We start from the raw sequence: 23915 nt of genomic DNA, 5'->3' as shown, positions 1-23915 counted from the left end.
TGGACCTGACACCAGTCACACAGTCCGTTGCATGAGTGGTTGGCTGGTTATAAAAGTGTGTCCCATTGGTTGGTTTTCAGGGAGTGGTATGTTTATATTTAAATTGCCTTTAAAACTACCTGCCACTTAAATAATCAGTCTTCAGTCTGTGCACGTGACGTGGACGTTGTCACGTGCTAAATGTCACCGCCAGGAATGAGTGATTGTCTCAACACACACTAAATATACAGCTGTCTACTAACAAGACCAACTCGTGCAAAATGTTTCTTTCGTGTCATTGAGGTGAAAGTACTTTCGCCGTGATGGTTGAAGAAATTATTGTTTATTTTCTGGTCGTGTAATGTCGCCTCCCACTGTGAGATTTTTCTAACAAAGTTAATTCCCCTTGACTGAGTCCCTGGTGGTTCCTCGCCTGAATTTTTTTTTTTTCAAAATATGCTTTTGTGTTTGATGTATTTATTCGGCGTTTTCGTTGTTCGTGTATTTTTTTATTTGTGCATTTATTTTTTATTGTTATTTATCGTCCTTTTGCTCAGTATGCTCACTCATGTGTATGTGTGTATATTTTAATTTTGGTTTGTCTATATCAGGTTTTGCATTTCTGCGCGAACTCACATGCGTGCTCGCGAAAGTTACAGCCATCATCTTATTACCTTCTTAATAAGAATTCTAAGAAGCAAATTTTTTAGACCCATCGATAGTTTAATTAAATTTTTAGAAACCTTTCAGTTCATCTTTTTTTAATGACAAAGTCTTGGAAGGAGAGGTCAGCTCCGTTTCACACTTGGATTGTGTGACTGCGGCCAAGGACCTACAGAGGCTGTCCTTTGTTATGTCTGCCTTACAACTTGAGAGTGTTGGTGTGTTTGATGTGGATTGTAATCTTTCTTCACTTTTCCCCTGACTCACCCCTTAACAGACATTCAGTGACAGTTCTCACTTTTTTAAGTATCAGAACAAATCCATTCTACCGTTGAGAAACTAATAGAGAGCTTAGATATTTTTACTGCACTTTATTAGTCCAAAGAGTACAAAGGTCACGTGGTCAGTAAGGATAATAAACAATGAAGTGCAAACGTTTCACGAAGAAGGAGACTTGTCTTACTGCAAGCAGCTTCTGCTTGTATCAAGCACGGCGTTTCTAGGAAAAATAAAACAGAGAAGAAAGTCACTATCGTTATATGTCGCAATATCTGGAAAAAATATACCATTCTGTATTTTCTGAGTTTCGATAAAATTGTACTTCCCTTTGTCTGTCTTTCTCTCTTTCTCACAAACACAAAGAAACATACCCTAGAAAAAAGAACATTCATGTAAATACATTGGAATCAGTCTCTCTCGTTATATCAACAAAACACACTGCGAGGTAAACTGATATCATGGACTGAAGCTGTTAAAAGGTCTTTGTTAATTTCACTAATTACTAGTCATCGTACTAGCTGCTACAAGTTGTGTCTAGCTTCCTCTACCTTTCTCTAACACTATATGTCGTATTGTGTGAAGAAAGCGGAATTAACTCACTCGTCACAAGTGGCCTCCTGGACAATGACTTCACACACCAGGGTCGGAGGTCTCGGAATCAGGTGAGTTGATCGGCGGTTGATTCCATCGTGACCCAATGTTGCTCAAGCAGCTGTTGCTGGGGTCGAACTCCCAGCCACTGCAATCAGAAAGATGGCTTACAACATCTGCACCAGTCAGACAGAGATAGAAAAAGAATTGAATTATATATTTTTTATTATTTCTTCACTCATACTATCAGCATGTGTAGGTATCCCGGCACCTTTTTTGTTTCTGTATTCACTTTACCATGAACAGACTTGCAAGGTACAGTAAAAGATGATCTTACATGTGCTCTACTCACATTACGACTACTTGGCAGCTCAGCAGTCTGGCATTTCATCAGCACTTTATTTTCAATGCTCCGATCATTTTCCATGAGACTTGTGATGTATCAGAAACCAGGGACCACTTTCTTTATCCGTACAGAAGGATGGGAACTATGGAGGCCTTGTACAGTCTACACTAGGTAACAAACCTGATCCATTGATGTGCTAATTGCAATCCACGTGGTCATTGCAGGTGTCGCTGTTTCTATATCAACGGATATTTCTGCCGTTCAGCTCCAATCTTTGTGTTTGTGGATTTCTTATCTCTCACCATCGCTTGAGACATCCTCGGCAGACCTATCTACAAAGTTTAGTCCGGACTTTGTCTCCTCACCACTTGCTGCACCCATAATAATTACATTGGTCGCTTCTCTTACCATTTCTCTTTTTTTTTTTTTTTTTTTTTGCTGTCTATTTGGGATTAAATTTAAGGGTTTTTGTTTTGTGCGCATGTGCAATTATGAATCGAATATCTAATCAAAGAGGCCAAACTTCACTTCTATTAAACTGTGTAATGAACAAATTGTGATAAAGAAATATGATTGGGGTTTTTGTTACATTTGATTATTAGTCAGACTAACACAGAGTTACTTTAGTTGAGTCCTTGATACTCCTACAAGAGCATATGGCCGCCACAAAGAGGGGAAAAAAGGTGTATTCCAAATATTTTTGTACCATTCATCTGACTTGCATACTCAAGCAGACAGTTTCCATAAGTATATTGAAGTAAGGTGGTATACATCCTATTGACTGGTGGCAAGGGGACTAATGTAGTAAGGGGCCGACATCGTGGTATTGAGTGCCTGCTTGAGAAGCTTTGCTAAAATAAAGTATCAGTACTAGCACTCCTTACCTTGATTTATCATTAGGTAAAAGAGCTTTTCATCTTAGCAAAAAAAACAACTGTAAGTACATTCAATCAGAATCATCACAAATGTTAGAGAACTGAACTACCAAAAGAGCTCCAACTGAAACTAACCAAAAAAAAAACTAGAGAAATGATTGTAAAGTGACAAAACATAATATATCAACGAGAGAGAAAAGAAACTTACTTGCATATGGCCTCCCGGTACCCACAATCTCCATACAGGGGAGTGTCCCGGCCCTTGATGCAGATAGGCCACCAATCCAAGTCACACGGTCTTTCACAGTCCTCTGGGTAGGGGTATTCTGCATGTTATAAACAATGTGATTGCATTACTGCTCGTTACTTTCAGATGTAACATATTTATGAGAATGGACTAAAGGCTAGGCCTAGATAAAAATAGTATTTATTATTAAATGAAACCAGCGACACAGCATCATCACTACATCTAAGTCGACCTCGTCATCGTGTTTGTAAGATAATACAAACTATGGCGAAGGTACCTTTGTTACCAGAGAGCACACTCCCCAGGGCCAGTGCCACCAGCAGCATCAGCAGCATGACTGTGGACAGTGTGGTAGTCGTCATTGTGTGGACGTGACGTGGACGTGATCACGTGAACAATGTCGCTGTCACAGGCCAGAAATGAGGGATAGTCTCATCACAGACTAAATATATAGCTCTCGACGAAAGCAAAAAACAAAAACAAAAAAAATTGCCTTCGTGTTGTAGTGTTCAAAGTAATAGCACCATTAAGGTTAAAGAAATTATGGTTTATTTTCTGTTCGTATAATGTCAACGCCCTATCTTTTTTTAGACCAGGACGATTCCCTCCACACACACACACAAACCAAATTAACTCTTTCGCCTTTTTGCACGACTACTTTTTATCTTTCGGGGTTTTATTTGTTCACTTCTTCTTTTAAACCTTCGCTTTATTCATTCTGCTTTTGGTATGTTCGTGTATTTGGTTTTTTTTTTTTTTTTGCATTAATTTTAATATTGCTCTTCTTTCGGTCTTTTTTTAATTTTATTGCTCTCGTACTTTAAGTTAGTATGCCGGCCGTATGTGTGCGTTTATATGTTTGTGTAACAATGTATTTGTTTGTGTATATCTTGTTATGTAATCACTATAAGATACTTCAAAGACAACGCTCTCTAACGCTTACGGATTCGTGAATTGAAAGTCTAGGGTCAGCATGTTCCATCTATGATGTTGTCTAAACACACAATTATTGCTTCAAGTACACTAAAGATTCCTTTTTTGTATGTTGTTGTTGTAAACAACTCTTGGAAGGTTAACAAGTCTAGTCCTGTAAAGTAGCTGAACCAACTCTGGGAATGGATGTTCTTTAAGTGGGACAAGGTACAGATGGCCGTCCAACAATAACGTGCAAACTTTTCACGAAGGAGGAGACTTGTCTCATTTCAATTCTTATCTTAAGTGAAAATGTTAATGTTATATTCTCAAACTCTGTATTTTATGTTTTATGTATCTGCGATTGGGAACAAGAGAGATAACAATTCATCACATGTCCACACTCAAGCTGTAAAGTTGTCACAACAGCCTCCTCATCCTTTTGGACCTGACACCAGTCACACAGTCCGTTGCATGAGTGGTTGGCTGTTATAAAATTGTGTCCCATGGTTGTTTATGATAGAGTGGTATGTTTATATTTAAATTGCCTCTAAAACTACCGGCCACTTAAATAATCAGTCTTCAGTCTGTACACGTGATATGGACGTTGTCACGTGCTAAATGTCACGGCCAGGAATAAGTGCCTGTCTCATCACACACTAAATATACAGCTGTCTACTAACAAGACCAACTCGTGCAAATGTTTCCTTCGTGTCATTGGGGAGAAAGTACTTTCGCCATTATGGTTGACAGAAATTATGGTTTATTTTCTGTCGTGTAATGTCGCCTCCCACTGTGGAGAATTTTCTAACAAAGTCAATTCCCATGGAGTGAGTCCCTGTTGCCTCCTCGCCTGATTTAGTTTTTAATTTGTTTTTCTGTTTGATGTAGCTATTGGGCGTTTTCGTTGTTCGTGTATTTGTTGATTTGTTTATTCGTGAATTTGTTTTTCATGGTTTTTATTTCTTTTAATTGTGTTCGTGCCATCCTCTAGCTTAGTATGCACACTAATGCGCATGTGTGTGTAAATATGAATATGTGTATTTTTTTTTCGTCTATATCTGATTTTATATTTCTGCACGCACGCACGTGTTTGCTCTCGTACGTTACAGCCATTTAGTTCTTACCATTTACGGTTGGATTAATGAATTACTTTGTGTGTTTCTGTATACAGCTAATTTGTAAAGTGCATTTTAATTTTATACTACTTTTCCTCATTTTATAATCAATTACCATCATAATTATCATCATCATTCATCATCATCATCATCATTATCGTCATCATCTTTACTACCTTCTTTTCAAGGAATTCTGAGACCTACCGTCAGTTTTCTTAAATTTTGAGAAACTTTTCAGTTCATCTTTTTTTTAAAGGGTATGGCTCGGAAGGGGAGGCCAGCTGCGTTTCAGATGAGGATTGTGTGATTGTTAGGACCTGCAGGAAGAGGCTGTCCTTTGTTGTCTTCCTTACAGCTTGTGAGTGTTGGTGTGTGTAAGTAAATTGTCATCCATCTTTACTTTTCCACTGTCTCACTGTCTTTTCCCCTGACACACCCCTTAACAGACATTCACTGACAGTTTTCACTTCATTTTAAATAGCAGAACAAATCCATTTTACTGTTGAAAAACATAAAGAGCTTAGGTATTTTTACTGCACTTTATTAGTCCAAAGAGTACAAAGGTCACATGGTCAGTAAGGATAATCAACAATGAAGTGCAAACGTTTCAAGAAGGAGGAGACTTGTCTCACTGCAAGCAGCTTCTGCTTCTATCAACCACGGTGTTTCTAGGAAAAATAAAACCGAGAAGAAAATCACCTATCGTGATATGTGAATATCTCTAAAATAACTAATCTGTATTTTCCCAGATTTCGATTAAAAGTGTACTTCACTTTGTCTGTCTTTCTTTCTCTCTTATTCTTTTACACTGAAAGAGAAACATCCCCCAGAAAAAGAAAAGAACATTCATGTAAACACATTGGATTCGCTCTCGTTATATCAAAACACACGGCGAGGTAAACTGATATCATGGACTGAAGATGTTAAAAGGTCTTTGTTAATTTCACTAATTACTAGTCATCGTACTAGCTGCTACAAGTTGTGTCTAGCCTCCTCTAGCTTTCTCTCACACTATAAGTCGCATTGTATGAACACAGTAAAACTCACCCGTCAGAAGTGGTTTCCTGGACAGCGACCCCTGGGGTCCCTTCACACACCAGGGTCAGAGGTCTCGGACTGAGGAAAAGCGACCCTCCCGTAGTTGACCCTGCAGCTGCCGGTGGGGTCCCATTCCGCGCCACTGCAATCAGAAAGATGATTTACAACACCTGCACCAGTCAGAGATAGAAAGAAAAATAACAGCATTTTATTTATTTTATTTATTTCTTGACTACTTACATCAGCGGCACTCATCCGGGTAGTTATCCAGACACTTTTTTGTTTCTCATTTAACCTTTCCAGCAACAGCTTTGCAAGGTACATTAAAAGAAGATCTTACATGTGTCCGTTAATATGACCATTTCTATTAGCTTTGTTCTACTCACATTACGGATACTTGTCAGCTCAGCAGTCTGGCATTTCATCAGCACTTTATTTTCAATGTCCCGATCTTTTTCTCGAAGGCTGGTGGTGATTTATCAGAAACCAGCGTATGCTTTCTTTATCCGTACAGAAGGATGGGAACTATGGAGGCCTTGTACAGTCTACACTGGGTAACAAACCTGATGCCGTTGATGTGCTAATTGCTACCCACGTGGTCATTGCAGGTGTCGCTGTTTCAATATCAACACCAATTTCTGTCTTGCAGCTCCAACCTTTGTGTTTGTGTGATTTCTTATCTCTGACCATCATTTGAGACATCCTCCTCGACAGACCTATCTACACAGTTTAGTCAGGTATTTCACCCCTCACCGCTTAATGTACCCATAATGATTGCATTGGTCGCTTCTCTTTCGGTTTCTCTTATTTTTTGCTGTCTATTTGGGATTAGTTTTAAAGAGTTTGTTCTGTGCGTACGTGCAATTCTGTATCTATTATCTAATCAAAGAGGCCAAACTTCACTTCTATCAAACTTTGTAATGAACAAATTGTGTTAAAGAAATATGATTGGTTTTACATTCGATTGTCAGTCTGACTAGCACAGAGTAACTTTAGTTCAGTCTTTGTTACACCTCGAAGAGCATAATTATGGCCACAACAACGGTGTATCCAAATCTTTATTTACAAATCATCTGACTATTTATTTGATAAGTGTAGAGACTATATACATGTACACTCAAGCAGACAGTTTTCATAAGTATTGAATCTATGTGGTATACATCTTATTTACTGGTGGCAAGGAGACTAATGTACAAAGACGCCGACATTTTAGTATTGAGTGCCTGCTTGAGAAGCTTTCCTAAAATAAAGTATCCATATTAACAGTTCTTACCTTGATTTATCATTACTTAAAAGAGCTTTTCACCTTAGCAAAAAAACACCTCTAAGTACCTTCAATAAGCATCATGAAAAATGTTAAGGGACACAAAAAAAGCTATAACTGAAAGTGACAGAAAAAAAATAGAGAAATGATTGTAAAGTGACAAAACATCATATATCGACGACAGAGAAGCAAAACTTACTCGCATATCGCGTCCTGGAACGCACAATGTCCCAACAGGGGAGTGTCCTGGCCCTTAATGCAGTAAGGTCCCAGATCATAGTAACACCATCTGGGTTCTTCACAGTTCACTGGGTAGGGGATTTGTTGTTCTTCTGCTCGTAGAAAACATTATGTTTGCATTACTGCTCGTTACTTTCAGATGTAAAATATTTAAGAAATAGACTATTCAAATGAAACACAACATCATGTTTACATCTAAGTCGTCATCGTGTGTCGAAGATAATACAAACTATTGCGAAGGTAGCTTTGTTACCAGCGAGCACACTCCCCAGGGCCAGTGCCACCAACAGCATCAGCAACATGACTGTGGACAGTGTGGTAGTCGTCAGTGTGTGGACGTGATCACGTGACAATGTCGTGTCACAGGCAGCAATGAGGGATAGTCTCATCACAGACTAAATATATAGCTCTCTCCGAAGGCAAAAAAAAAAAAAACAAAAACAAAATAGCCTCGGTGTTTTCGTGTTCAAAGTAATAATGCCATCAAGGTTAAAGAAATTATGGTTTATTTTCTGTTCGTATAATCTCGCCTCCCACTGTGGAGATTTTTAACTCAGTTAATTCCCCTGGAGTGAGTCCCTGTTGCCTCCTCGCCTGATTTTGTTTTTAACATCTGTTTTTCTGTTTGATGTATTTATTGGGCGTTTTTGTTGTTCGTGTATTTGTTTATTTGTTTATTTGAGCATTTATTTTTAGGGTCTTTTACTTCCAATAATTCTGTACCTGTTGTTCTCTTGCTCCGTATGCTCACTCATGCGCATCATCATCATCATCATCATCATCATCATCATCATCATCATCATCATCATCATCTTCATCATCATTATCGTCATCATCTTTACTACCTTCTTTTCAAGGAATTCTGAGACCTACCGTCAGTTTTCTTAAATTTTGAGAAACATTTCAGTTCATCTAATTTTTAATGGCAATGGCTCGGAAGGGGAGGCCAGCTGCGTTTCAGGACCTGCAGGAAGAGGACGTCCTTTGTTATGTCTTCCTTACAGCTTGTGAGTGATAGTGTGTGTAAGTAAATTGTCATCCATCTTCACTTTTCCACTGTCTCACTGTCTTTTCCCCTGACACACCCCTTAACAGACATTCAGTGACAGTTTTCACTTCATTTTAAATAGCAGAACAAATCCATTATACTGTTGAAAAACATAAAGAGCTTAGGTATTTTTTACTGCACTTTATTAGTCCAAAGAGTACAAAGGTCACGTGATCAGTAAGGATAATAAACAATGAAGTGCAAACGTTCAACGAAGGAGGAGACTTGTCTCACGGCAAGCATCTTCTGCTTCTATCAAGCACGGCGTTTCTAGGAAAAATAAAACAGAGAAGAAAGTAACTATCGTGATATATGAATATCTCTAAAATAAACTAATCTGTATTTTCTTCCGTTTGTCTATCTGTCTTTCTTTCTCTCTCTTTCTCTTTTACATTGAAAGAGGAACATCCCCCAGAAAAAGAAAAGAACATTCATGTAAACTCATTGGATTCGCTCTCGTTATATCAACAAAACACACGGCGAGGTAAACTGATATCATGGACTCAAGATGTTAAAAGGTCTTTGTTAATTTCACTAATTACTAGTCATCGTACTAGCTGCTACAAGTTGTGTCTAGCTTCCTCTAGCTTTCTCGAATACTTTATGTCGCATTGTATGAAGAAACCAGAACTCACTCGTCACAAATTTCCTCCTGGATGGCACAGTGACCTCTGAGGTCCCTTCACACACCAGGGTCAGAGGTCTCGGAATCAGGCAAAGCGACCCTCCCGTAGTTGACCATGCACCTGTCACTGGGGTCCCATTCCGCGCCACTGCAATCAGAAAGATGACTCACAACACATTCACCAGTCTGAGATAGAAAGAAAAATAACAGCATTTAATTTATTTTATTTATTTCTTGACTAGCTCCATCAGCTGCACTCATCCGGGTAGTTATTCAGACACTTTTTAGTTTATGCTTTAACCTTTCCATGAACAGCTTTGCAAGGTACATTAAAAGACCATTATACACGTGTCCTTTAATATGACCATTTCAGATTAGCTTTGTTCTACTCACATTACGGATACTTGCCAGCTCAGCAGTCTGGCACTTCATCAGCACTTTATTTTCAATGTCCCGATCTTTTTCTCTGAGACCGGTGGTGATTTATCAGAAACCAGGGTCCGCTTTCTTTATACAAACAGAAGGATGGGAACTATGGAGGCCTTGTTCAGTCTACACTGGGTAACAAACCTGATGCCATTGATGTGCTAATTTCTACCCACGTGGTCATTGCAGGTGTTGCTGTTTCAATATCAAAGACAATTTCTCCTGTGCAGCTCCAATCTTTGTGTTTGTGGGATTTCTTAACTCTGACCATCGCTTGAGACATCTTCCTTGACAGACCTATCTACACAATTTAGTCCGGAATCTCACCCCTCACACTTGCTGTAAGCAGAGAGATTGTATTGGTCTCTTCTCTTTCCGTTTTTCTTAATTTTTGCTGTCTATTTTTGATTAGTTTTAAAGGGTTCTGTGCGCATGTGCAATTCTTTATCTAATATCTTATCAAAGAGCCAGACCTCACTTCTATCAAACTGTGTAATGAACAAATTGTGTTAAAGAAATATGATTGTTTTTTACATTCGATTGCTACTCAGACTAGCACAGAATTACTTTAGTTTAGTCCTTGTTACTCCTCGGAGAGCATTTGGCCGCCACAAAGAGGGGGAAAAAGTTTTATATCAATATTATATACAAATTTTCGAGCACTTCTTCATACGTATAGAGACTGTGTACATGTACACTCAAGCAGACAGTTTCCATAGGTATATTGAATCAAGGTGGTATACATCCTATTTACTGGTGGCAAGGAGACTAATGTAGAAAGTGTCCGACATCTTGCTATTGAGTGCCTGCTTCAGAAGCTATCCTAAAATAAAGTATCTGTACTAACAGCTCTTACCTTGATTTATCATTAGGTAAAACAGCTTATCATTTTAGCAAAAAACAACTCGAAGGACATCCAATCAGCATCATCACAAATGTTAAGGGACACAAAAAAAAGAGCTTCAATTGAAACTAACAGAGAACAATTAGAGAAAGGATTGTAAAGTGACAAAACATCATATATCGACGACAAAGAAGCGAAACTTACTTGCAGATGGCCTCCTGGAAGTCACAATGTCCCAAGACGGGAGCTACCTGGCCCTTGATGCAGTGAGGACCCAGATCATCGTAACACCATCTGGGTTCTTCACAGTTCACTGGGTAGGGTAATCGTTGTTCATCTGCACGTAGAAAACATTATTATTGCATTAATGCTCGTTGCTCTTAGATGTAACATATTTATGAAAATCTAAGTCGACCTCGTCATCGTGTGTGTAAGATAATACAAACTATGGCGAAGGTAGCTTTGTTACCAGCGAGCACACTCCCCAGGGCCAGTGCCACCAACAGCATCAGCAGCATGACTGTGGACAGTGTGGTAGTCGTCAGTGTGTGGACGTGACGTGGACGTGATCACGTGAACAATGTCGCTGTCACAGGCAGCAATGAGGGATAGTCTCATCACAGACTAAATATATAGCTCTCTACGAAAGCCAAAAAAAAAAAAAATGTCTTCGTGGTATTGCACTGTAAATAATAACGCCATTAAGGTTAAAGAAATTATGGTTTATTTTCTGTTCGTATAATATCAACTCCCTTGTTTTTTAGACCAGGACGATTCCCTACACACACACACACAGAAACCAAATTAACTCTTTTGTCTGTTTGCCTGACAATCTTTTATATTAATGTTTTCCTCTTTTTGAAACCTTCGCTTTTTTCATTCTGCTTTTCGTATATTTGTGTATTTGTCTTTTTGTTCATTAATTTTAATATTGTTCTTCTTTCGGTGTTTTTTTTAATTTTATTGCTCTCGTACTTCAAGCTAGTATGCCGGCCGTATGTGTGCGTTTATATGTTTGTGTATCAATGTAGTTGTTTGTGTATATCTTGTTATGTAATCACTAAGTTACTACAAATACAACGCTCTCTAAATTTACCTTTAAATTGCCTCTAAAACTACCCGCGACTTTAATAATCAGTCTTCAGTCTGTGCACGTGACGTGGAAGTTGTCACGTGCTAAATGTCACCGCCTGGAATGAGTGATTGTCTCATCACACACTAAATATACAGCTCACTGCGAAAACGACCAACTCTTAAAAATGTTTCCATCGTGTCATTGGAGTGAAAGTACTTTCGCAATTGTGGTTAAATAAATTATGGTTTATTTTCTGTTCGTATAATGTCGCCTCCCACTGTGGAGATTTCTAACCCAGTTAACTCCCCTGGAGTGAATCGCTGTTGCCTCCTCGCCTGATTTTTTTTTAAAGTCTGTTTTTCTTTTTGAATATTTATTGGGCGTTTTCGCTGGACGAGTATTTGATTATTTTTTTATGCATTTATTATTTATTGTGTTTAACTGTTTCCAATTCTGTACCTGTTGTTATCTTGCTCAGTATGCTCACTCATGCGCATGTGTGTGGGACGTGAATTGTTATCTGTCTTCACTTTTCCTCCATCTCACAGTCTTTTCCATTTACATACCAATTAACAGACATTCAGTAACAGTTCTCACTTAATTTTAAGTATCAGAGCGAATCCATTTTACTGTTGAGAAGCAAAGAGAGCTTAGATATTTTTTATTGCACTTTAGTAGTTCAAAGAGCACAAAGGTCACGTGGTCAGTAAGGATAATAAACAATGAAGTGCAAACGTTTCACGAAGGAGGAGACTTGTCTCATGGCAAGCAGCTTCTGATTCTATCAACCACGGCGTATCTAGGAAAAAGTAACACGGAGATGAAAATCACTATCGTGATATGTGAATATCTCGAAAATATACCATTTGGTAATTGTTACACTTTTCGATAAAAGTGTACTTCCCTTCGGTCTTTCTCTCTTTCTCACACACACACACAGAAACATCCCCCAGAAAAAAGAACATTCATGTAAACACATTGGATTCACTCTCGTTATATCAACAAAACACACGGCGAGGTAAACTGATATCATGGACTCAAGATGTTAAAAGGTCTTTGTTAATTTCACTAATTACTAGTCATCGTACTAGCTGCTACAAGTTGTGTCTAGCTTCCTCTAGCTTTTTCTCACACTATATCTCGCACTGTATGAAGTAAGCAGAATTAACTCACTCGTCACAAATGGCCCTCTGGATGGCACAGTGACCTCGCAGGGGCTCGGAGCGTCCCACCACACACCAGGGTCGGCAGTCACGGACACAGGCTCGTTCGTCGGGCGGTCGGTCGCACCTGATGGGGTAGGGCAGAAAGCAGGTGTTGCTGGGGTCTTCCTTCTCGCCCCTGCAATCAGAATGATGGCTTACAACACATGCACCAGTAAGAACGAGGCAGAAAGAAAAAGATTAACATTTTATTACTTGACAATTTTTACTTTCTGTTTACACCTTGTCGTGAACCACCTTGCAAGATAAGCTGAAACACGGTCTTAAATATGTCGGTTTATATGACCATTTGAATTTTTTTCCCTCTGCTCACATTAGGGCTACTTGGCAGCTCAGCAGTCTAACAAAAATTCAAAACTATTTCATGAGCACTTCATTTTGAATGCCCCGATTTTTTCTCTGGGTTGGGTTAGTGGTGCAAACAGGATCCACAGTGTTGTCCATCGGAATGGGAATCCCATGGTAAACGTCCCATGGGATGGGATGGGATGGGACAGCACACATTTGTATTTCCCATGGTAGTCGATACTTGATATTGCAAAATAAATTTACTGTTATTTCATTCATCAAGGATTTAAATCTTTCCTCTGAATCATCTATTGTATGTGAAGTAGCAGGAATTATAGAACAAAAGCCAAAAAGTGGTTTTCAGTGTTGTCCATAGGATTGTTAATACCATGGAAATCCCATGGGAAACATCCCGTGGGATGTGACGGGATGGGACAGGCATAAATTGCCATGGGATGGGATGGGACGGGATAGAAAAATATGTCCCATGGACAACCCTGAGGATCCACTTCCTTTATCCGTACAGAAGGATGGGAACTATGGAGGCCTTGTTCAGTCTACATTAGGTAACAAACCTGATGCCATTGATGAGCTAATTTCTACCCACTTGGTCATTGTAAATGTTGCTGTTTCAATATCAACGCAGCTCCAATCTTTGTGTTTGTGGGATTTGTTAACTCTGACCATCGCTTTACACATCCTCACCGACAGACCTATCTACACAGTTTAGTTCTTTCTCTTCTCATCACTTGCTGTATCCAGAAAGATTGAATTGGTCGCTTCTCTTTCCATTTCTCTTTTTTAGTGTCTATTTGGGATTATTTTTAAATGGTTTGTACTGTGCGCATGTACAATTTAGAATCTTATATCTAATCAAAAAGGCCAAAACTCACTTCAATCAAACTGTTCAATGAACAGATTGTGTTAAAGAAACATGATTGGTTTCTTACAATCAATTGTTAGACGAGCACAGAGTAACTTTAGTTTAAACCTTGTTACTCATCAAAGAGCGGAAGGCTGCAACAAAGAGCGAAGAAAGTTGTATCCAAATTTTTATTTAGAATTCCTCCGACTATTTATTCGATACGTATAGAGACTGTGTACATGTATTCTCAAGCAGCTAGTTTCGATTGGTGTATGGAAGTAAAATGGTAAACATCTTATTCACTGGTGGCTAGGAGAATAATGTAGAAAAGATCCGTCACTTAAGTATTGAGTGCCTGCTTGATTAAATAAAATAAAGTATCCGTACTAACACTTCTTATCTTGATTTATCAATCGGTGAAAGAGCTTTTCAACCTTGGCAAAAAAAAAAAACTGTAAGTACATTTGATCAGCATTATCACAATGTTAGAGAACTGAACTAACAACAGAGATTCAACTGAAACAATCAGAGAACAATTACAGAAATGATTGTAAAGTGACTAAACATAATATATCGACGAGAGAGAAGCGAAACCTACCTGCATAGGGCGTCCTGGAACTCACAATGTCCACGCACAGGTTCTCTCCGGCCCTTGATGCAGTAAGGCGTCCGATCATCGGTACACAATCTGGGTTCTTCACAGTTCACTGGGAAGGAGTATTCATCTGCACGTAGAAAACAATGTGTTTGCATTACTGCTCGTTACTTTCAGATGTAAAATATTTATGAGAATGGACTAAAGGCTAGTCCAAGATAAAAATAGTATTTATTATGAAATGAAACCAGCCACACATCATCATGTTTACATCAAAGTCGACCTCGTCATCGTGTGTGTAAGATAATACAAACTATGGCGAAGGTAGCTTTGTTACCAGCGAGCACACTCCCCAGGGCCAGTGCCACCAGCAGCATCAGCAGCATGATTGTGGACACTGTGGTAGTCGTCAGTGTGTGAACGTGACGTGGACGTGATCACGTGACAATGTCGCTGTCACAGCCAGCAATGAGGGATAGTCTCATCACAGACTAAATATACAGCTCACTACGAAAGCAAAAAAAAAAAAAAAGAAAAAAATTGCCTTCGTGTCATTGGTTTGAAAGTAATAACGCCATTAAGGTTAAAGAAATTATTGACCTCTGAAGTCCCTTCACACACCAGGGTCGGATGTCGCGGAATCAGGCACAACGACCCTCCGGTAACCAGGACTTCGCTCGATGTTGACCATGCAGCTGCCACTGTGGTCCTCCTCCTCGCCACTGCAATCAGAATGATGACTTACAACACCTGCAGCAGTGAGAGAGGGATAGAAAAATAATAGCATTTAATTTATTTTATTTATTTCTTGACTCGTACTATCAGCTCCACTCATCGGGGTTGTTATCCAGAATTTGTCTTTTGTTTCTGTTTTAATCTTTCCAGTAATAGCTTTGCAAGGTACATTATAAGACCATCTTACACGTTTTGGATAATATGACCATTTCAGATTAGCTTTGTTCTACTCACATTACGGATACTTGGCAGCTCAGCAGTCTGGCAAAATCATCTCATCAGCAATTTATTTTGAATGCCCCGATCCTTTTCCAGGAGACTTGTGGTCAGGGCCGTGCTTAGGGGCAGGCAGACGAGGCATCTGCCTAGGGCCCCGCGCTTCAAGGGGCCCCGCGCCTGATAGATATGGTAACTAGGCATATGGAAGTGTAGTCAGCCGTATCACATTCTCGCTGGACGCGCTTGGAGACATGTGCATGTCACAGTTACAACCTCCTGCTTGGTGATATGGCCAAATGTTGCCCAGAAGGTATGACATTTTTCGGCATCCTGCAACGATTGTACCTTCTCTTCTCTGGATCTGGGAAAAGGTGGGAAATCTTGCTTCAGTTTGTGACAGACATGACTCCCAAACCTTTATGTGAAACACGATGGGAGTGTCGTGTAGACAGCGTGAAAGCTGTGAGGTATCAGGCTGGAAACTTTTATGATGCATTGGTCAAACTGTCGGAGGAAACGAACGATCCAAAAACTCGGAGTGAAACTGAATCACTGGCTAACGAACTGAAGAATTTCAAATTCCTTGTTTCCTTGTGCTTCTGGTATGACTTATTGTTTCGAATAAACACGGTCAGTAAAGAACTTCAAGGTCTGACTGCGGATTTTTCAGATGCACTAAATGGCTTGGAGGGCATTTGCACATGGCTGACAGATTATCGTCAAAATGGATTTTCAAGCTCTCTGATTAATGCAAGAGAAATTGCAGAGGATTTGGATACAGAAGCAGTTTTTAAAGCTACACGAATTAGAAAGAGAAGGAGAATGTTTGATTACGAACAATACGAAGGAGAAGCTGTAGGAGGAAGAAATGCCCAGGAGGATGTCCGCATCAACTGCTTCAACATGATAGTGGATACAGCAATTGCGTCTCTTCAAAGAAGATTTGAAAAATTAAATTTTGAGAAACATTTTAGGTCATCTTTTTTTTTTTAGTGACTTTGGCTCGGAAGGGTGCGTTTCAGACGTGGATTGTGTGACTGCGGTTAGTACCCACAGGAGGAGTTTGTCCTTTGTTATGTCTGCCTCACATGTTGTGAGTGTTGGTGTGTGCAAGTGAATTCTCATCTATCTTCACTTTTCCACTGTCTCACTGTCTTTTCCATTTACACACCCTCAACAAACATTCTCAGTTAATTTAAACTATCAGACCAAATCCATTTTACTATTGAAAAACTTATAGACCTTAGATATTTTTTACTGCACTTTATTGGTCCAAGAGTACAAAGGTCACGTGGACAGTAAGGATAATAAACAATGTAGTGCAAACATTTCACGAAGGAGGAGACTTGTCTCACTGCAAGCAGCTATTGCTTGTATCAAGCACGACGTTTCTAGGAAAAATAAAACCGAGAAGAAAGTAACTATCGTGATATGAGAATATCTCTAAAATATATTAAACTGAATTTCCTCAGATTTCGATAAAAGTGTACTTTCCTTTGTCTATCTGTCTTTCTTTCTCTGTCTTTCTCTCTTACACACACAGACAGAGGAACATCCCCAATAAAAAGAAAAGAACATTCATGTAAACACATTGGATTCGCTCTCGTTATATCAACAAAACACACGGCGAGGTAAACTGATATCATGGACTCAAGATGTTAAAAGTTCTTTGTTAATTTCACTAATTACTAGTCATCGTACTAGCTGCTACAAGTTGTGTCTAGCTTCCTCTAGCTTTCTCTAACACTTTATGTCGCATTGTGTGAAGAAAGCGGAATTAACTCACTCGTCACAAGTGGCCTCCTGGATGGCACAGTGACATCTGAGGTCCCTTCAAACACCAGGGTCGGAGGTCTCGGAATCACGTGAGGTGATCCGCAGTTGATTCCATCGTGACCCAATCTTGCTCAAGCAGCTCTTGCTGGGGTCCCACTCTCTGCCACTGCAATCAGAAAGATGGCTTACAACACCTACACCAGTCAGAGAGAGATAGAAAAAGAAATGAATTCTATTTTTTTTTTATTATTATTATTTCTTGAGTCATACTATCAGCATGGGTTGGTCTGAGAAGCTATCCTAAAATTAATTATCGTACTAACACTCCTTACCTTGATTTATCATTAGGTAAAAGAGTTTTTCATTTGAGCATAAAGACAACAGTAAGTATATTTGATCAGTATTATCACAAATGTTCGAGAACAAAACTACAAAAAGAGCTTCAGCTGAAATGAACAGAGAACAATTAGAGAAATGATTGTAAAGTGACAAAACATCATATATTGATGATAGAAAAGTGAAACTTACCTGCACATGGCGTCCTGGAACTCACAATGTCCACGCACAGGTTCTCTCCGGCCCTTGATGCAATGAGGAGCCAAATCACGGAAACAGAATCTGGGTGGTTTACAGTTCACTGGGTAGGGTAATCGTTGTTCATCTACTCGTAGACAACATTATGTTTGCATTACTGCTCGTTACTTTCAGATGTAACATATTTATGAGGATCGACTAAAAACTAGTCCAAGATAAAAATAGTATTTATTATTAAATAAAACCAGCGACACATCATCATCTTTACATCTAAGTCGACTTCGTCATCTTGTGTGTAAGATAATACAAACTATGGCGAGGGTAGCTTTGTTACCAGCGAGCACACTCCCCAGGGCCAGTGCCACCAACAACATCAGCAACATGACTGTGGACAGTGTGGTAGTCGTCAGTGTGTGGACGTGACGTGGACGTGATCACGTGGCCAATGTCGCTGTCACAGCCAGCAATGAGGGATAGTCTCATCACAGACTAAATATACAGCTCTCTACGAAAGCAAAAAAAAAAAATGTCTTCGTGTCATTGGTTTGAATGTAATAACGCCATTAAGGTTAAAGAAATTATTGACCTCTGAAGTTCCTTCACACACCAGGGTCGGATGTCGCGGAGTCAGGCACAACGACCCTCCGGTAACCAGTACTTCGCTCGATGTTGACCATGCAGCTGCCGCTGTGGTCCTCCTCGCCACTGCAATCAGAATGTTGGCTTACAACACTTGCAGCAGTGAGAGAGAGAGATTGATAGAAAGACAAATAATAGCATTCAATTTATTTTATTTATTTCTTGACTCGTACTATCAGCTCCACTCATTCGGGTAGTTATCCAGAATCTGTCTTTTGTTTCTGTTTTAATCTTTCCAGTAACAGCTTTGCAAGGTACATTATAAGACCATCTTACACGTGTTGGATAATATGACCATTTCCGATTAGCTTTGCTCTACTCACATTACCATAATGTGTTTTAACACTTGCCAGCTCAGCAGTCTGGCAAAATCATCTCATCAACACTTTATTTTGAATGTCCTGATCATTGTCCATGAGACTTGTGGTGATTTATCAGAAACCAGGGTCCGCTTCCTTCATCCGTACAGAAGGATGGGAACTATGGAGGCCTTGTACAGTCTACACTGGGTAACAAACCTGATGCTATTGATGTGCTAATTGCTACATCAACAAAATAACTCACAATTTCCAAATATGGGAATGTCCCAACCCGCGGAATGAGTGATTGTGTCGTTACACAACAAATATACAGCTCCATATGAAAACGACCAACTCCTGAAAATGTTTCTTTCGTGTCATTGGGGTGGAAGTACTTTCGCCATTATGGTTAAAGAAATTATGGTTTATTTTCTGGTCGTGTAATGTCGCCTCCCACTGTTGATATTTTTAAGTCCCTGTTGCCTCCTCGACTGAATTTTGTTAACATCTGTTTTTCTGTTTGATTTATTCATTGGGCGTTTTCGTTGTTCGTGTATTTGTTGATTTGTTTATTTGTGAATTTATTTTTTATGGTGTTTTACTTCTTTTAATTCTGTTCCTGCCATCCTCTTGCTCAGTATGCTCACTCATGCGCATGTGTGTGTAAGTATGGATATGTGTATTTTTGTTCGTCTGTATCTGGTTTTACATTTCTGCGCGCACGCACGTGTATGCTCGTGTACGTTACAGCCGTTTAGTTTTCACTTCATTTTAAATAGCAGAACAAATACATAATACTGTTGAAAAACATAAAGAGCTTAGGTATTTTTACTGCACTTTATTAGTCCAAAGAGTACAAAGGTTACATCATCAGTAAGGATAATAAACAATGAAGAGCAAACGTTGAACGAAGGAGGAGACTTGTCTCACGGCAAGCAGCTTCTGCTTCTATCAAGCACGGCGTTTCTAGGAAAAATAAAACCGAGAAGAAAGTCACTATCGTGATATGTGAATATCTGGAAAAAAGATACTATTCTGTATTTTCTTAGATTTCGATAAAATTGTACTTCTCTTCAGTCTGTATTTCTCTCTTTCTCTCTCTCTCTCACACACACACACACAGAAACATCCCCCATAAAAAAGAACATTCATGTAAACACATTGGATTCACTCTCGTAACATCAACAAAACACACGGCGAGGTAAACTGATATCATGGACTCAAGCTGTTAGAAGGTCTTTGTTAATTTCACTAATTACTAGTCATCGTACTAGCTGCTACAAGTTGTGTCTAGCTTTCTCTAGCTTTCTTTAACACTATATGTCGCATTGTATGAATACAGTGGAACTCACTCGTCACAAATGGCCTCCTGGATGGCACAGTGACCTCGCACGTGCTGTGAGGTCCCTTCACACACCAGGGTCAGAGGTCTCGGAATCAGACACAACGACCCTCATGTAATACGGACTTTTGTCGATGTTGACCATGCAGCTGTCGCTGTGGTCTTCCTCCTCGCCACTGCAATCAGAAAGATGACTTACAACACCTTCACCAGTCAGTGATAGAAAAATAATAGCATTTAATTTATTTTATTTATTTCTTGATTCGCACTATCAGCTGCTCTCATCCGGGTAGTTATCCAGACACTTTTTTGTTTCTGTTCTTAACCTTTACTACGAACAGCCTTGCAAGGTACAGTAAAAGACGATCTGACATGTGTCCGTTAATATGAACATTTCAGATTAGCTTTGCTGTACGCAGGACATTGCGCTGGTCTCTTCTCTTTCCGGTTCTTTTTTTCTATTTGGAATTTTATTTTAAAAATTTTTTTACTGTTGGCATGTGCAATTCTTTATCTAATATCTAATCAAAGAGGCCAAACCTCACTTCTATCAAACTGTGTAATGAACAAATTGTGTTAAAGAAATATGATTGTTTTTTTTAACATTTGACTGTTAGTCAGACTAGCACACAGTAACTTTAGTTTAGTTTTTATCACTCCTCCAAGAGCATATCGCCGCAACAAAGATATATCCAAATCTTTATTTACAAATCATCCGACTATTTATTTGACAAGTATAGAGACTGTGTACATGTACACTCAAGCAGCCAGTTTCCATAAGTATATTGAATCAAGGTGGTATACATCCTATTGACTGGTGGCAAGGAGACTAATGTAGAAAGGGGACCGACATCGTGCTATTGAGTGCCTGCTTCAGAAGCTAACCCTAAAATAAAGTATCAGTACTAACACTCCTTACCTTGATTTATCATTAGGTTAAAGAGCTTTTCATCTTAGCAAAAATATCAGCTCTAAGTACATTCAATCAGCATCATCACAAATGTTAGAGAACGCAAAAAGATCTTCAACTGAGACTAACAGAGAACAACTAGACAAAAGATTGTAAAGTGACTAAAAATAATATCTCAACGAGAAGAGAAACTTACTTGCAGAGGGCTTCCACTAAGGCACAATTTCCAAATATGGGAATGTCCCAACCCTTGATGCAGTGAGGAATCAGATCCAATGTACATGGTCTGGGGTGTCCACAGTTCACTGATCGACGTTCATCTGCATGTTGAAAACATTGTGTTATCATTACTGCTCGTTACTTTCAGATGTAACATATTTATGAGAATCGATTAAAGACTAAGCATGTATAAAAACAGTATTTATTATTAAATGAAACCAGTGACACAACATCTTTGTTACATCTAAGTCGACCTCGTCATCGTGTGTGTAAGATAATACAAACTATGGCGAAGGTAGCTTTGTTACCAGCGAACACACTCCCCAGGGCCAGTGCCACCAACATCATCAGCAGCATGACTGTGGACAGTGTGGTAGTCGTCATTGTGTGGACGTGACGTGGACGTGATCACGTGAACAATGTCGCTGTCACAGCCAGCAATGAGGGATAGTCTCATCACAGACTAAATATATAGCTCTCTCCGAAAGCAAACAAAAAAAAATTGCCTCGGTGTTATCGTGCTGAAAGTAATAACGCCATTAAGGTTAAAGAAATTATGGACCTCTGAGGTCCCTTCACACACCAGGGTTGGAGGTCTCGGAATCAGACACAACGACCCTCATGTAATCAGGACTTTGCTCGATGTTGACCATGCAGCTGCCGCTGAAGTCTTCCTCCTCGCCACTGCAATCAGAATGATGACTTACAACACCTGCACCAGTCTGTGATAGAAAGAAAAATAACAGCATTTAATTTATTTTATTTATTTCTTGACTCGTACTATCAGCTCCACTCATTCGGGTTGTTATCCAGACCGATTTTTGTTTCTGGTTTAACCTTTCCAGGAACAGCTTTGCAAGGTACATTATAAGACGATCTTACATGTGTTGGATAATATGACCATTTCAGATTGGCTTTGCTCTACTCACATTACGGATACTTGCCAGCTCAGCAGTCTGGCAAAAATTAAAAACTATGTCATAAGAACTTTATTTTCAATGCCCCAAACTTTTTCTCGGAGACTGGTGGTGATGTATCAGAAACCAGGGTCCGCTTCCTTTATCCGTACAGAAGGATGGGAACTATGGAAGCCTTGTGCAGGCTACATTGGGTAACAAACCTGATGCCATTGATGTGCTAATTTGTATCCACATAGTCAGTGCAGGTGTCGCTGTTTCTATATCAACGCCATTTTCTCCCGTGCAGCTACAATCTTTGTTTGTGGGATTTCTTACCTCTGACCATCGTTTGAGACATCTTCGACAGACCTATCTACACAGTTTAGTCTGGATGTAAGAGACTAATGTAGAAAGTGTCCGACATTGTGGTATTGAGTGCCTGCTTGAGAAGTTGTCCTAAAATAAAGTATCAGTACCAACAGCTCTTACCTTGATTTATCATTAGTTAAAAGAGCTTTTCATCTTAGCAAAAAAGTACATCAATCAGCATCATCACAACTGTTAGAGAATGCAAAGGAGCTTCAACTGAGACTAACAGAGAACAATTAGAGAAAAGATTGTAAAGTGACTAAAAATATCTCAACGAGAAGAGAAACTTACCTGCATAGGGCGTCCAGTAAATCACAATTTCCAAATATGGGAATGTCCCAACCCTTGATACAGTGAGGAATCGCATCCGCGGTACATGGTCTGTTGGGTGCACAGTTCACTGATCGACGTTCATCTGCAAGTTGAAAACATTGTGTTTGCATTACTGCTCCTTGCTCTTACATGTAACATATTTAAGAGAATCGACTACAGGATAGGCATTGATAAAAAAAAATATTGAAATGTAACCAGCGACACAACATCATCGCTACATCAAAGTCGACCTCGTCATCGTGTGTCGAAGATTCTACAAACTATGGCGAAGGTAGCTTTGTTACCAGGGAGCACACTCCCCAGGGCCAGTGCCACCAACAGCATCAGCAGCATGACTGTGGACAGTGTGGTAGTCGTCATTGTGTGGACGTGATCACGTGGCTAATGTCGCTGTCACAGCCAGGAATGAGGGCTAGTCTCATCACAGACTAAATATATAGCTCTCGACGAAAGCTATATATAAAAAAAATTGCCTTCGTGTCATTGGGTTGAAAGTAATAGCACCATTAAGGTTAAAGAAATTATGGTTTATTTTCTGTTCGTATAATGTCAACGCCCTATCTTTTTTTTAGACCAGGACGATACCCTCCACACACACACAAACCGAATTAACTCTTTTGGGTTGGTTTTTTTTTTGTGCACGACTACCTTTTATCGTATGGTATTTTATTTCGTTCACTTCTTTTTTTTCACCTTCGCTTTATTAATTATGCTTTTCGTAGGTTCGTGTATTTAGCTATTTAAAAAAATGTTTTAATTAATCTTTTTATTGTTCTTCTTTCGGTGTTTGCTCTCGTACTTCAAGCAAGTATGCCGGCCGTATGTGCGCATTTATATGTTTGTGTAACAATGTATTTGTTTGTATATATCTTGTTACTTCTGCATAATAACTTCTTCGGACACCCTACTCTTTACTTTTTGTGCATGTAATTAAAGAATTGTATAGGAATGTTAAAACCAGGTGGTTTGTAGCAGCACAAGCTAACGGAGAACTTTAATATTACTACTGATAAAAAGAAATGAATTTTATAACCATTTCTATTCATACTGTGCTTCTGCCTGCTCAGAAGTCAGACTGTTCTTCTGCAAGAAGCTCCTCC

General features: G+C 39.3%; 2 protein-coding genes across 5 annotated transcripts; both read right to left on the bottom strand.

Annotated features, from left to right (window-relative positions):
• Nucleotides 1-996: 996 nt before the first annotated feature.
• LOC112566787 lies at nucleotides 997-23257 on the bottom strand. Of its 3 annotated transcripts, none has more exons than XM_025243147.1 (6): nucleotides 23100-23257; nucleotides 22774-22897; nucleotides 21798-21898; nucleotides 21192-21315; nucleotides 20096-20261; nucleotides 997-1141 (listed from the first exon to the last, which is right to left on the bottom strand). In XM_025243147.1, exons 1-5 carry the CDS (start codon nucleotides 23173-23175, stop codon nucleotides 20153-20155), a joined length of 534 nt encoding a protein of 177 aa, XP_025098932.1. In that variant the 5' UTR covers nucleotides 23176-23257; the 3' UTR covers nucleotides 997-1141; nucleotides 20096-20152. The 3 variants fall into 3 exon arrangements, with proteins under 3 accessions (XP_025098932.1, XP_025098931.1, XP_025098930.1); XM_025243146.1 differs by lacking the exon at nucleotides 997-1141 and adding an exon at nucleotides 8727-8870; XM_025243145.1 differs by lacking the exon at nucleotides 997-1141 and adding an exon at nucleotides 19567-19709.
• On the bottom strand, nucleotides 12236-18351 carry LOC112566793. Of its 2 annotated transcripts, none has more exons than XM_025243158.1 (4): nucleotides 18140-18351; nucleotides 14545-14671; nucleotides 12744-12911; nucleotides 12236-12369 (listed from the first exon to the last, which is right to left on the bottom strand). In XM_025243158.1, the coding sequence occupies exons 1-4, from the start codon at nucleotides 18186-18188 to the stop codon at nucleotides 12330-12332; spliced, it is 384 nt and encodes a 127-aa protein (XP_025098943.1). In that variant the 5' UTR covers nucleotides 18189-18351; the 3' UTR covers nucleotides 12236-12329. The 2 variants fall into 2 exon arrangements, with proteins under 2 accessions (XP_025098943.1, XP_025098942.1); XM_025243157.1 differs by lacking the exon at nucleotides 18140-18351 and adding an exon at nucleotides 14879-15094.
• Nucleotides 23258-23915: the final 658 nt, after the last annotated feature.

The sequence above is a fragment of the Pomacea canaliculata genome, linkage group LG6 (assembly GCF_003073045.1).
Source record: "Pomacea canaliculata isolate SZHN2017 linkage group LG6, ASM307304v1, whole genome shotgun sequence".
NCBI classification, from domain to species: domain Eukaryota; kingdom Metazoa; phylum Mollusca; class Gastropoda; order Architaenioglossa; family Ampullariidae; genus Pomacea; species Pomacea canaliculata.
This window is presented reverse-complemented; position numbering and strand designations above follow the sequence as displayed.

Coding starts and splice junctions, on each gene's coding strand:
- LOC112566793 (XM_025243158.1), bottom strand. CDS start 18,188: ATGTTGCTGATGTTGTTGGTGGCACTGGCCCTGGGGAGTGTGCTCGCT. Junction 12,912..14,544: donor TTCCAGGACGCCCTATGCAG/GTAGGTTTCGCT, acceptor TTCTGATTGCAG/GGGCGAGAAGGAAGACCCCA. Junction 12,370..12,743: donor CAGAGGGCCATTTGTGACGA/GTGAGTTAATTC, acceptor ACTTTTTCCTAG/ATACGCCGTGGTTGATAGAA.
- LOC112566787 (XM_025243147.1), bottom strand. CDS start 23,175: ATGACGACTACCACACTGTCCACAGTCATGCTGCTGATGCTGTTGGTG. Junction 21,316..21,797: donor TTCCGAGACCTCCAACCCTG/GTGTGTGAAGGG, acceptor TTCAACATGCAG/ATGAACGTCGATCAGTGAAC. Junction 20,262..21,191: donor TTAGTGGAAGCCCTCTGCAA/GTAAGTTTCTCT, acceptor TTCTGATTGCAG/TGGCGAGGAGGAAGACCACA.